At 51.5% G+C, this 13699-nt stretch overlaps 1 protein-coding gene across 1 annotated transcript in view; it reads left to right on the top strand.

Moving 5' to 3' along the window:
* ABCA13 (ATP binding cassette subfamily A member 13) overlaps positions 1 to 13699 on the top strand; it is a 320465-nt gene that overhangs the window by 47827 nt on the left and 258939 nt on the right. Inside the window, exons 10-17 of the mRNA XM_045089507.1 lie at positions 1552 to 1716; positions 2680 to 2864; positions 5763 to 5890; positions 6356 to 6497; positions 6542 to 6878; positions 7823 to 8028; positions 9028 to 9167; positions 12807 to 12921. Of these exons, the coding sequence (XP_044945442.1) occupies positions 1552 to 1716; positions 2680 to 2864; positions 5763 to 5890; positions 6356 to 6497; positions 6542 to 6878; positions 7823 to 8028; positions 9028 to 9167; positions 12807 to 12921 (1418 nt within the window). The remainder of the gene's footprint in view (positions 1 to 1551; positions 1717 to 2679; positions 2865 to 5762; positions 5891 to 6355; positions 6498 to 6541; positions 6879 to 7822; positions 8029 to 9027; positions 9168 to 12806; positions 12922 to 13699) is intronic.

Below are 13699 nucleotides of genomic sequence, written 5' to 3'. Positions count from 1 at the left end.
AAATCTTAAAAAAGATTAGAATTATGAGGGCGATGGTTGGGTAGGGCGCAGAGCACATGTCACAGGTCCGAGGCTCCCCTGGCTGCTGGGACACATCTCTGCCAGCCTGGTGGTCCCACACAACACACAGTTGCGATGGCATAGCTCTGGAAGTCGGACGTCCCAAACGGGTGTCCGGGGGCTCAAATCAGGGTGTCTGTGTTCCTCTGTAGGCTCCAGGGCGTGCATTCTCCTTCCCTTCTTAGCTTCTAGAAGCCGCTGCACGCCCTGGCTCCGGGCCCCTCTCCCCTCAGGGCAGTGGTGATGGGGTATTTTCTCACACAGCGTTTGCCTTCCCCTCCCACGTGTAAGGAGCCCTGTGATTTCGGTGGGCTCAGTTCATAATCCAGGGTGGTCTCCCCCTCTCAGAGTCTGCTGGTCAGCAACTATAATTCCACCTGCTGAGGGAACACCTACTCATAGGCTCTGGGGATTCGGAGGTGAGCACCTCGGGGCACCATCACCCTGCCCCCCACCATCGGGACGCAGAGAAGTGCGTCCCCCCACCATCACCCTGCCCCCCACCCACGTGAGGCTCCTCACATTCCAGCATTCGCAGAGCCTTCCAGGGCCTCCCCTGGTCCCATCTGACTGTGGGCGCTGCCGCTCTGGGCCTTTGCATGTGCTGCCCCTGGAAGAGAGGAATCTCTCCCGCTTCTGTTCTCCACTGCCCGCCGAGAAGACTGATACATCACGGCTCATGTCCCTGTGGGACCCCCATGTACTCTCTCCCCCATGACCCCTCACGAGGCCATTGCAGGGAGCCTGAGCGGTGTCCATGTCTCAGGGACCGTGTGAATCCTGTGGGAAGGGAAGGGGCCATGTTTCCCTCACGGGATACCGTGGCTTTGTGATAGTCACCAGTGAGTGTCATTTCTCTGCGTCCCGAAGGAAGCTTCCAGGGAGGCTGTGGGACATTAATGACTTTTGGCTGTCATCATCCGTAGAGGTTCTGGAACGTGGTGTGCAGTTACTGTAAATCCACGTAACAGGAGCGTGGCTCGTTCCCACGCACACGCAAGTATTTTTACAGAACTACAGGAGAAGAACTGTGTGTAGAAGTTCATGTACAGAAATAAGGGAGATTTGGGTCCAAAATGTCAAACCGTTTCTGACCCACAAGTCCAGTGTGACTTGTCCTGACTTTGTCCACCTTTGGTAACTGGAAGAGAAAATGTTTCTGGCAAAGCTGCTTCGGGGGTGCCCCGTGCCAGGTGAACGGGGCTGGCCCGCTGTCTGCTTTTGGCCAGAGACTGAAAAAAGCTGTATTTGATTCATCCCATGTCCTCGACCCGGAGAAACTGCTGTTTCCACTGCTTGCGGACGATCCTGAAACAGGTCATTCCAGAAGGTGTCCCTCCACTGACCACACAAGCGACCCTTTATCAGCCTGTTCCTTCTCCTGTCAAGCAAAGCCCTGAGCTCTTCCTTTGCCAAGGTTGTGGTATTATTCTCAGAGGGGAACATTCTGGAAAAAAGCAGACTTGTAACGATGTTCCCTTTCTTTGGCAGATTCCCACAGAAGCAGCTTTGGAGCAGATGGTATGTTCCATCTTGTCCCGGACTTCCGAGGACGAAGCTGTCCTGGAGGGTCACCCCGCAGACTGTCCCCCACGCTGGTCTGAGGCCACAGACTACCTGGTGCATGCGGTCAACTGGCTGCAAGCGTCCAAGCAGGTGCCCTCCGCAGAGACCCGCTCAGTGTGTCTGCACCCATCTCTCTCCTCTCCGTCTCTCAGACTCTGATTTTATTGATTTTTATAGCATTTGATTTCTTTTTGGGAACACAGGTAACACAGGGCATAAATGTGGCCCGTGGTGTTGGACGAGGGTTCTGTGCAGCTACAAAGCTGAGAACCTGTTCCCTTTCCCTGCACTCTGTTCCCTGTTTCCTTGCTGTCCTTTCCAGAGACGAGCCCTGGGAGCCCCACATCCTGCCCACTAAGTGCCCTTCTCCTGCGTGTGTCCACTGGCCTCGACTCGCTGGGGCCTCACCGCACATGTCCCCAGAAAGCCTGTCTTACTCTGAGACACACACGTGGCCGTGACAAGAGCCATAGTGTGTTTTTGGCATGTGGGGTTTCCACAGGGCTCCTTGGATGACCACCTAGGACATTCGGAAGCAGGGGTCCAGTCCCCTGGGGCTCTAGAGGTGGGGGGCACCACTCAGCCTATCCTTTCACTCTGGCTTTGACGAGAAGCATCGTACTCAAACCATAACCATTTTAAGGGAAACAGAGAAAGGTGCTGTTACCTACTTTCATGGGCGAGTGTGGAGCCCGACATGGGGCCTGATCTCACAACCCCGAGATCACGACGTGAACCAACACCGAAAGTCGGATGCTCCACTGACCGAGCCCCCCAGGTGCCCCCGCCTTCTCTTTTGCACGTGGCCCTGGGGCAAAGGGAAGAGAAAAGGGAGCCCAATGGAGACGCTGCATGCAGCCGTTGATGCCATTTCTAATCTTTAGTTTCTGAGTAGAAATTAAAACCTACGGCACGTGACAGACCTTTCAATCTGGCAACATCGTAAACACGGGCCATCCATCCTCTAGAAGACTCTGTTACTATATCCCATGCACACGCTCTCCTGTCTACTGGTTATGGTTCATAACACTGTTTCCTTTTCTACGTGTACAGGTGCTCCCTGGCGTTCTCCAGCAGGTGCTCGCTGGGGTCACCCACAGCCTGGAGGCTCTCCGAGGTCCGACTGTGGAAGGGCAGGAGCCACAGCAGGTGGTGAAGGTTCTGCAGGCTCTGCTTCCCCTCCTGAGTGACAGCGTGGCGGCAGATGGCCCCACCGGCAGCCGCCCATCTCCCAAGATGTAAGGCGTGCTTTCCTGTTTGATTACTGGTTAGGCTCGTGAGCCTGAATGTTAAGGACGCGTGATAAGACAGCGAGAGGAGAATTCATAGGACCACAGCTAGACAGTGGCTTCCTAGTCAGTAGCTGGGAGATGACTCCAGGATGGTGTCGTGGGGACCGTCCCAAATCGTTTGCCCCAAACTCATGTCTGTATTTGTTTTTTAAAGATTTTACCCATTTGTTTGTCAGAGAGAGAGAGAGAGAGAATGAGAGCAGGAGCACAAGCAGGGGGAGAGGCAGGATCCCTGCCGAGCAGAGAGCCTAATGCAGGACTCAAACCCAGGACCCTGAGATCATGACCTGAGCCAAGGGCAGACACATAACCCACTGGAACACCCCTCACCCTACCCCAGGCGTCCCCCTATGTCTGTTCAGAGGAGGGCAACAACCCAGTGGGGGAGCATATCCAAGAAGGGGGTCAGCCTTCTGGATTTCAGATCTAAAATGAACAAAAGCATTGTGGAGGCACTCGCATGGAAGAAACTGTTTTTACGGTTGTTTTGAAGTTTTGCACCATTGAATTGTTTGCAGAAGGTCTGGAAACACTTCAAAAATGGGGAAATGTAGACCCTCTTCATTTTTGAGATAAGCTGAATGGATTCCCGACGGGTGGTTCTATTGCAGTATTCAGCTGTCTTTTTCAGCGGGTCCTGCCCTTGGCAGGAACTTGGCCCCATTACATGCCTCAGGTGTAGGCTTTCCTTGGAAGCGAGCAGAGAATGTCTCAGTATTGTCTCCGAAGGGGCCATTTCAAGCCACGGGCCTCAGATCGCCTGCTGTTACACAGCACGAGAGAGAATTGCATCGTTAGAATCGCACGGGGTCGGGGCGTGTTCTCAGGGCACACATGATGTACATACAGGTGTGTTCATAACTGGACACATTTCCAACTCCCTCGAGTTTTCTGGAACCTGGTAAGGAAGGAGGATCTTGCTTTTGAAGGTTCTAGTTTCCTGTTTTATCTTAGAGATCTCCTGGGTGCTAGCGATAGAGTAGGTCACCTTCCTGACCTTACAAACCTCCCATGCCCCTGCCACTTCTGCCCGGGCGACAGAGAGCCCTGGGGCACTCTGGATCTCAGATCCTCCAGGGAGCAGGGATGTGAGAGACTCCCTTGGAGGACCAGGTGTGGCTGGCCCGGGCTTCTCTTTCCGCCCACACTCAGGATGGGAAGGTGGGGGGTCTTCCCGCAGCTACTGTGTGCACCCGGCCAGCCGTGGGGCCCTGGAGCCTCCCTTTCTCCCCACACCCACCTCTGTTTGGGGATACAGATGGCCTCCACTTGGCCGTCTGGGTAACAAGCAAGTCTGTGGCCTGTGCACTTCTCTGGTCCCTGGGTTTCCACCTCCCCATGCTGATGGCATTTCTTGGTTTTCTTGGTGGCCCCCGAGTCCCTTACCAGTTATGAAGCCCTTGGTCTGCTGCTGGCTCCATGCGGGACACCCCCCCACCCCCCAGTGGCCTCATGTCTTCCCCTCTAAGGAAGGAAGGACCCACCCCCTCCCTTGTTATGGCCAGCAGGGAGACCCCGGGGTTGAGGACACCCCACACTTAGTGGCGGCTCACAAGTGCTACCCAGTCTCTCACGACTCCCACGTCTCACGCCTCCCACGGCATCTACCTCTCTCTCCTCAACTCACCCCCAGGCTCACCGAGGTTCCTCCTCCGACGTCCCCTGGCACAGACCCTCCCGATCCAGTCTTGTCTTGTGAATCCCGTGTTTTCGCAGCAGCTTGTTTCCTGCGTTCGGTGTGGGGGCGGCCGTGGCTCGGGTCCCAGCGCCGTCCTCTGTGTGCACACCTGCTTCGGCCCCTGGGCTCGCGTCCCCTCCCGGCATCCCTCAGGGTGTCCCACTGAGCGCTTGCTGTCGTCATGATTTTAGACGCCGCCTGCCCGTCCTGAGGTTAGTCCTCGTTTGCCGGCGGCGCCCCTGGATCCTCCTACCATCCACACTGCCCTTGGTGGGAAACTGTTGGCCGGAGCACCACAGCTCCTTACTTCTACCCTGTTCTTGCCGAATGCTCACACCTTCTCTCCTCCAAGTCCCAACTTCCAACCGGACGACCCACCAAGCCTTCCTTTGGGACCGAGCACACACGTCATCGGAGGCAGGGGGTGCTCATGGTGCGCCTGTTCCTGCCTGGACCTCCTGCACCGGGGTGATGAGATGCAGGAGAGGCGGGCCGGTGTGGGCACGGGGCCAGGTAGGGCCAGATGAGGACCGGGTGCCACCCATCGCTGGCCCAGCCTCGGGCACCTTGCACGGGTGCCCCTAGAGCGTCTCCTGGGTCTCACCTTCCAGCTCACTTTCTCTTCCTGGGCAGGAGATTCCCTGTGCTTGCAGGGATACCCGAGGATCTGCCTTCTCCCGCTGGGCACTTGCTCCCACAGGGTGACCCCCACCTGGTTCTTCACTCGAACATTCTGTTCCAGCGTCAGCTTCTCTCGCTGCAGAGTCCCTGTCTTTCCAGCTGCTTGTCTGGGTGGCTCCTTCCCTCTTCCTGAGTCGGGCACCCTCTTAGGGCAACAGAGAGCCTCTGGGGTGGGGGGGAGCTTTGGCTGTCTGGGACAGCTGGACAAGTGTTCCCCACTCCCCCAGCCCTGTGACTGCCTGCCTTCCCGGGGAGCGTGGTCTCTGCAGCGGTCAGCTGGGGAGCGCCTGTGTCTGCACCAGGGGCCTCTGTTTCCCTCCACTCCCTGCCCAGGGGCTGCAGGTGTCCAGCTGTCCTGCCGGGAGTCCTTCTTGGCCCTGGAGACTCTTATAGCTGCTGTTAATTCACCTTCGATGGGTCCCGCGCCCACCACGCAGAGTGCGGCATTCTGACACTCTTCTTAAAATAGTTTCCTGTGCCCTCAGATTACTGCATCTGCAGCAGCTGGAGAATGTCCTTCGAGGCCTGCCCCCATGGCCAGCCCTGAAGAGACTGCTTCTGCTCCTTGGGGCGCTCAGGAACGCGGTAGCCCAGAATTTGCGTTTTGTCCAAGGTAAACTGGCTGGGTCTTACTTGTCGCCCGCTCGCTAGGAGGCCACATGAGACTGATTGAAAAGCAGACTTGAAACTGCCTGATGCCTTTGTTGGGCTCAGACACAGTTGTCACGGTGCATTTTATGCTCTGCAGGGTGGCTGGGGAGGCTGGGGAGTGGGGCGGGGGCCTCTTCCCTCTCCATGGTGGAGAGGGAAGAAGTGAGGATGGATGTCGCTTTTGGAGTGAAGCTCTCCCCTCCCCTGATGCCGTCCTCACGCGTCTTGAGGACGTATGAAAGGACAGTGCAATGACTTTTCTGTTTTCCTCTCTCAGGGAGATCATAAAATGTCTGATAATAGGTGCAGTTTGCTGAGCTGCTGGTTTTCTGAATTCCCTGTGCTCGTCGCGGCCTCGTGGAGGAGGCGAGTGGGGAGTAGTGTGCTTGAGGGGAAGTAGTCATGCGTCCGTTTGTCGACCTTACAGCAGTGCTCACGTGCCCGGAGAGACCGGCTTACAGCGCCACACTGGGCGGACCCGAGCAACTGCACCCAGAAAGGGACGCGTTCCTTCGGTGGAAGCAGGTAAAGCACAGCACAGGGTTCCAAATCAACGAGTTTGAGAAAACGTTCAAGCCGCTCGTGCTCTCTTCTGTTTTGCCCCTGCTGTGAGCTGTGCTGGCAACATGTGCCAGCAAAGAGGACGATTCTTGAAGAGCTTTGTCTTAATTTTGGAATTCGGACGGCTGCTGGTGTCTGGTTGTTGCTCTCTAACCCTTGGGGGGCAAGCACAAGCCTCTCGGAGTCACCCCCTCCTGCTCCCCTTCGTTGTTCAGGTCTTGGTGAAGAAGGCTATGGACAGGTGCCTAAATGCCAGCTTGTCTGGGAAGGAGGCTCTCCGGTGTGGTGGGAACCCTGGTGCCTGGGAGCGCCTCCGGGCACTGTCGTGTCCCCACGACTCCACCAAGAGCAGCGTTTTCAACGAGCTACTGCAGTCAGCGGAGGACGCGGTAAGTAGCCGCCTTCTGATCTCGTCCGCTGATGCCAGTGGGCTGATTTTGCAGGTTAGACACCCACCTCCCCCCGCCATGGAAATCCAGCCACCCCTGCTCCATCTCTCCTCCGGCCCCACTCAGGAGGCTGCCCGTCACCCATCTGGCCCAAATCTCCTTGACAGCGGTCTTCCCCAAGAGCACCCTAAACTCTCAGACCGCGCCTCCCCGCCCGCCTGATTTCCGGGCTCCCCGTCCGCTCCATCCCTGGCTGCAGACGTCAAGAGGCCGGACACATAACTTCAGGCATCGGCCAGCTTGGAGCACAGAGCCGCGGCCAGCCCTGCTTCTCCATGTCCCCGCCCCTTGCTGAGAGCTTGAGAGAGTGGGGAGCCGTTTGTTAGTAAAATTCATGATGTCCCCTTCGACCCATATTTTTCTCGCCGAGCACTACAAGTGATAGTACCATTCCCTTTTCTGCTGTTCATTTTTTTCCCTCTGTATGGCGTGTTTCATTTCTTATTTTCTCATGCTGCCTGGTAGGGTTGGGCTGGAAGGAGCACCTGTGCCGCTTCTGGTGTGTGTGTGTGTGTGTGTGGTTTTTTGTTTTTTTTTTTTGTTTGTTTGTTTTGTTTTGTTGTTTTGTTTTGTTTTGTTTTGGTTGGAGGATGTGGGCTATTAACTGTGGAACAGAATCACAGGAGCGTGACTCCGAGAAGGCTGGGTCCTGTGGGGCGACTGGGGGACTAGCCAGCACAGATGGGCTTCACATCTGTGTCCCTTCGGACACAGCCTTGATTTGGGGGTAAAGAGGCAAGTCCAGGACGGTCCCTCAGGTTACAAAAGCAGGTCTGCAGGGCACGGTCTTGGAGTCACAGTTCAAGAGAGCCCTTGGTATGGGAGACGGGACATGCGCTGCTTCCCGGGGCCACCCTGTCCTTACGTGCTCTTCCCCTGTCAAGGATCGCCTTTTGCAAGAAGTCGTCACTGGGCGGACAGATGTGGCAGATTCAGGATTCGAAGGACTTCTGGGCTGGCAGGAAGTAGAAGCGCAGCTGGAGGACGTGGGCCTTTCCTGCAGGCGGCTCTCCCAGCGGCTGGCAGCGGCTGCCTCACCCGGGGACCGCGACCTTGCCGGTGACTGTAAGGACCAGCTTGCAGCAGCAGTGTGAGTCTGTGTGTGATGGGAAACTGGTGAACAGTTGGGAAACATCTACCGAAACATGGATCCACATTGTATAGCCTATTTCTAGTATATATTCTGTTTCTAGTATATTCTATTTCTGGGGGAAGGCATAATTTTTCTTTTTTTTTTTTAATTTTTTTATTTCTTTTCAGCATAACAGTATTCATTGTTTTTGCACCACACCCAGTGCTCCATGCAATCTGTGCCCTCTCTAATGACCACCACCTTATTCTCCCACGCCCCACCCCCCGCCCCTTCAAACCCTTCAGATTGTTTTTCAGAGTCCAAAGTCTCTCATGGTTCACCTCCCCTTCCAATTTCCCTCAACTCCCTTCTCCTCTCCATCTCCCCATGTCCTCCATGCTATTTGTTATGCCCCACAAATAAGTGAAACCATATGATCATTGACTCTCTCTGCTTGACTTATTTCACTCAGCATAATCTCTTCTAGTCCCGCCCATGTTGCTACAAAAGTTGGGTATTCATCCTTTCTGGTGGAGGCATAGTTTTTCTTTTAATCTTTAAAAAAAGACTTACCTATTTGGTACTATTGGAAAGCATTTAAAAATGCAAAATATTAGGGGTAGATAAATAATCTCAGGTAGATAAATAAAATCTTTTGAAAAAAGTAAAAATATAAGATATTAAACAAGCCCTTTAAAGGTTTACCATTGACTTAACCTTCTGCAACAGTCTTGGCTGCAAAGTTATAGTAAGTTATATTAAGTCCTATTTTCCTCTTTCTGTTCTCTTGACATGCTGTGTCTTATGTTTCATATATTCCCATGCATCACTTTTGCTCTTCAAATTGAGTGGGGGCATTTGTAAGTAATCAAATACTAGTAAGGAGACCATTGAGAAGGTTCTTATTTCTGACGCAGGTGACTGCCAGGTGCCCGTGACTGTTGGCCTGTAGAGGAATCTGTCATGTTCTGAAAACTGTGACCAAAGGCGAGCTTTCTCTGGCTTCTCTGATTGTAGGATCTTCCGCGCACTAGGAACAGTTCAGTCATCCTTGGAGGAAACACCCTACTGGAAAGGCTTCACCGGATTTATCAGGAAGACCTGTGAACTGGTCCATTCTGCGAATGTGCAAGGAAGTGTCCAGAATGGTCTCTCTGGTAGGTCAGCCGTCTTCGCTGTGGGAACCTGGGCGCTGCTTCCCCTTCCCCACGTTGCTGCTGAGAGACGCCCTATTTATGAAGGGGGCCGGAGGAGAGGCTCGCCGAGGATTTGCCACTGGGATGCCCACTGTGCATTGTCACCATGTGTTATGGCGAGACTGACCAGGGCCCTGGCTTGACTGGTTGTCGCTGCTCATTCTACCAGTGACCTCTTTTCCTCTCAACCTGTCCTGGTTTTGCTGATAAACACAGACGGGGTGGACCAGGCATGACGGACTCTGAGAAGTCCAGAGCTGCTGCCTGTGGGGCCTCATCACTCCTGTGCTGTTAGACTCACCCCGCCCTCCCGGCGCAGCACCCCCATGTCGAGCCCGCTCCCCTCTTTCCGTACTATCTTCAAAACCCCAAATCCCCTCAAATATGAATTATACAGATTTGCAATGGCCTGACCCCCAGGCAGACATTCCCTCGTCCCAAGGGCCCTCTTTCTGAGAAGACGCTGGCAGGGTGGGACCTGTGTTTCTGACTCGTCCCAGGGGAGAGCTGGTGGTCTGGGTCCAGCTCTCCCTGGGGACCGCGATCCCTCTGGCTGTGCCGTGTGTGCTCCAGCCCCGTGGGGGTTACTAGCTTGCCCTTGGAGCACCTCTGCTTCGACTCGGGGTTCCTGCTCTGTGGCCACAGCCACCGAATCTCACTCCCTTCCTTCCTCCTCAAACTGCTGGGGTTTTCATTTTTGTTTATTAGTTTTTAATCTAAGTTCCAGATAGTTAGCATACGGTGTAATATTAGTCTCGGGTGTACAATACAGGGACCCAGGACTTCCCTGCGTCACCCGGTGCTTGTCCTGGCAGGTGCCCTCCTTCCTCCCACCACCTGCTTCCCCATCCCCCCCAGGACCCCCCTCCCCCACCCGCCATGACCAGCAACGTGTTCCCTGCAATGAAGAGTCTGTTTCTTTGTTTCTCTCTCTCTTTTTCCCCTTTGCTCAGTAGTTTTGTTTCTTAAATTCCACGTATGACTGAAAGCATATGGTATTTGTCTTTCTCTGGCTGACGTGTCTCGATGAGCACAATGTGCTCTAGCTCCATCCCTGTTGTTGCAAATGGCAGGATCTTATTCTTTTTGACAGCAGAGTGATACTCCCTTGTGTATATGAACCATGTCTTCATCCATTCGTCTCTCCATGGACACTTGGGCTGCTTCCATGGTTTGGCTCTGGTTGATAATGCTGCTGTCAACCCCAGGGTGCATGGGTCCCTTTGAATCTGTACTTTTGTACCCTTCGGGCAAATACCTCATAGTGCAATTGCTGGATGGTAGTGTAGTTCCATTTTTAACTTTTCCCGGACTCTCCATACTCCAACCGCTGCTTTTAGAGGCTGCCAGAGAAACCCTTCTCTGTGGCGGTCAGTGTCAAACCCACGAGCTGCCCATTGGGTCTCTGCCTCGGCTGCAGGCGGGCCACACTGAGCTCTGCCCTTGGCGGCGGCAAAGCTGGGCTGTCAGCCGTGCCTCCTTGGTTGCATGTTCCTCCAGTGCTAGAGCTTGGCTGGCTCCTGACCATTTCCAGAAATATAGGCGACAAGAGTGACATTTGGCATCCGTGAGAAGCCCGAGTTCAGAATTCTCAATAACATTGACAGTCACAACGTTTGTTGTGTTTTGTATGAATTATTTCATCCAATCCCCATGTCAACCCTTGAGCTGGGTTCCATTTTGACTTGATTTTCAGTTGGGAATACTGAGGCTCGTGGAGATTAAATTCTGATATAGACCACCGAGCTCCAAGTATCAAAGCCGAGACACTGTTGTAGGAGGTTTCTCTCCGGAGCCGGTGAACTTCCCTTCTATTTGGACAATCCTCACTGGGCACATCATGCTGCCTCAAGGCTTGCTCTGTTATGGAAATAGAGCTTGTCCGAGAACGGAGTTTTCTTGATTCTCTGTTCTGTGAATTTGTGTCCTCTTTCACAGATTTTCTGATTTGTTTCCTGTTTCATGAATTTCCTTTTTTAATCTGTATTATTTCCTCCCTTCCTTCTACTAAATTCAGTTTGATGTTCTTTTTCTAGCTTCTTGATTTTCATATTTTCTTCTTTTCTTTTTAAAAAAGTTTTTATTTATTTATCTGACAGTGAGAGAGAGAGAGAGAGAGAGAGAGAAAAGAGAGAAAGCACAAGCAGGGGGAGTGGGCAGAGGGAGAACCAGACATCCCCAAGAAGAGAATGTGACACGGGACTTGATCCCAGGATTCTGGGATCATTACCTGAGCTGAAGGCAGATGCTTAATGACTGAGCTACCCAGATGCCCCAATTTTCTTTTCTAATAATATACTTTTAAAGCTATAATATTTATTCTATGCAGAACCCTAGTATAGGGCACACAGTTTGATAGGTCACAGTCTTCGTTAACATTCTGTTCAAAATTTCCTGATATTTATTATGATTTCAGGATATTTTTAAATTTTTACTGACATTTGAGGACATTTCAAGTGATTTTTAAAGAAGACTCTAAATTTCTCATCTGTTTTAATGAGAGAACATTCTCAATGGTCAGTCTTTGGAATTTGTTGAGATGTGTTTGTGGCGCACATGGTCCGTTTTGGTAAATGTGTGAGTTCTTCAAAACCATGTCACTTCTGTCCTTGTTGGCTGTAGTAATTATATATAATAAGTAGGTCAAGTTTGTTAATCATCCACATCTTACCTATTTCTCATCTACCTCTTTATTTTTTTTAATTAATTAATTTTTTCATGGGGGGCTTTTTCACGTGGGGTTTGATCCCACAACCCTGAGACCATAACCTGAGCTGAAACCAACAGTCCGACTCTTAGCTGACTGAGCCACCCAAGCGTCCCGAGAATGACTCGCATGTTTAAGAGGTCGTGCCAGATGTTGGCAAGAATGCGTAAGGACTGGGGCCATCATAGGGTGTTGTGGGAATGTAAAACAGGATGACGACTTTGAAAAACAGCATCAGCATCTCCAAAACTCATATATGCAGACACTGTGTAATCCAGCCATTTTGCATCTAAAGAAAAGAGAGCATGTTTCTATCTGAGACTTGTGCATGGACAGTCAGAGTTGCTGTGTACTTGCAACATCCGCAACCAGGGAGCCAGCCAAGTGTGACCGTGGGACCAAGTGTGACTGTGGGTGGATCTTTCTCTGGTCTCAGGGGGTTTCTTCACCAGCGTGCACTGATTTACCCTCAGCTGAATACTTGAAGGAGGCATCAGCAAGTGCTCTGTCTGTGCAGCTCTCTCCTTGGAGTCTGTTCTGCGTGTCTGTGCAGTCTTTTGTACTCCAACCTTCATCCCATCTACTCAAGGTGCCTACCAGTTCCACTTGGTTTACTTCCTGGGGCAGTCCTGCGATACTTTCCTTAAGGCAACAGATGGGATAATCATGGGTTTCACCTTATTTACCTTCTGTTTTCTGTGGATCACTGTCTATACTGCTTGATGGCCAGTGGTAGTTGAACTTGGCCAGACGCAGAAGCCAAATCATAAGGATTTCTAATCTTTCTTTTATTATTTTCAACCAGATTAAGAACACTAAAGCGTTCTTCACTTTGGTAGATTTGACTGTTGTATCCAACTTGAAATCAATACATGACATGCCTTTCTGTTTAGGTTTCTCTGAGGAATCTCCTTGTTATGAAGAAAACATAGATTGGGAAGCCATCACTGATAATTATTTCACATTTTTGGGTAACTTACTCAAGTCTCCAGCTGCTTCCATCTCCAGGTAAATTTTCAAAATTCAATTTTCAGGTTTTGATTTAACTATTATCTAAGACAAGCAAAACCCATTTATAGGAAATGCCTGCTTTATTTATTTATGTAATTATTATTATTTTTAAAGAGAGTTTGAGAGGCAGGGTGAGCGGGGGTTTGGGGGGAAGGGAGAGGGAGAGAGAGAATCTCAAGCAGAGTCCATGTCCTGTGTGAAACCCCCAGTGGGGCTCGATCTCACAACCCTGAGATCATGACCCGAGCCGAAATCAAGAGTGGGACGTTTAACCAACTGAGCCACCCAGGCGCCTCAGGAAACGCTTGCTTTAAAATATGAACTCATGATGTGACTGTGGATGCAGTATTTCATATTAGGCATTCGATAATATTTACCCCATAGCATTTATGACTCCTGTTTCCATGGATTTTGAAAAGAAACACAAATGATAGTTTTAAGATTTTCCTTTAAAAGCATGATTTATAATAGATGCTCCAAAAATGGAATGGTTGGATTATAGTCTCATCCAGTTGCATACTTTAGACATGGGATTCGTGACTAAAGATTCTAGGAGCTCTGGGGACTTTTGGGAGAGAACTGATCTTTGGAACTAAATCGCCAGATTATATGCTGCTCATGCATTCAGACAGAAATTCTCATGTATAATTATGGAGATGGTACACAGCTTCTTTCTTTAATTTTTTAATAGATGAACTTCTCACTTTATTTATTTATTATTATCTTTGAAGGCAAGCTCTACACCTAGTGTGGGGGTTGAACTCACAAGCCTGAG

This window comes from Mustela putorius, unplaced genomic scaffold (assembly GCF_011764305.1).
Source record: "Mustela putorius furo isolate JIRA1106 unplaced genomic scaffold, ASM1176430v1.1 tig00003845_pilon_pilon_pilon, whole genome shotgun sequence".
Taxonomy (NCBI): domain Eukaryota; kingdom Metazoa; phylum Chordata; class Mammalia; order Carnivora; family Mustelidae; genus Mustela; species Mustela putorius.
Note: the sequence above shows the minus strand (reverse complement) of the source record. Positions and strands in the feature narration are given on the sequence as shown.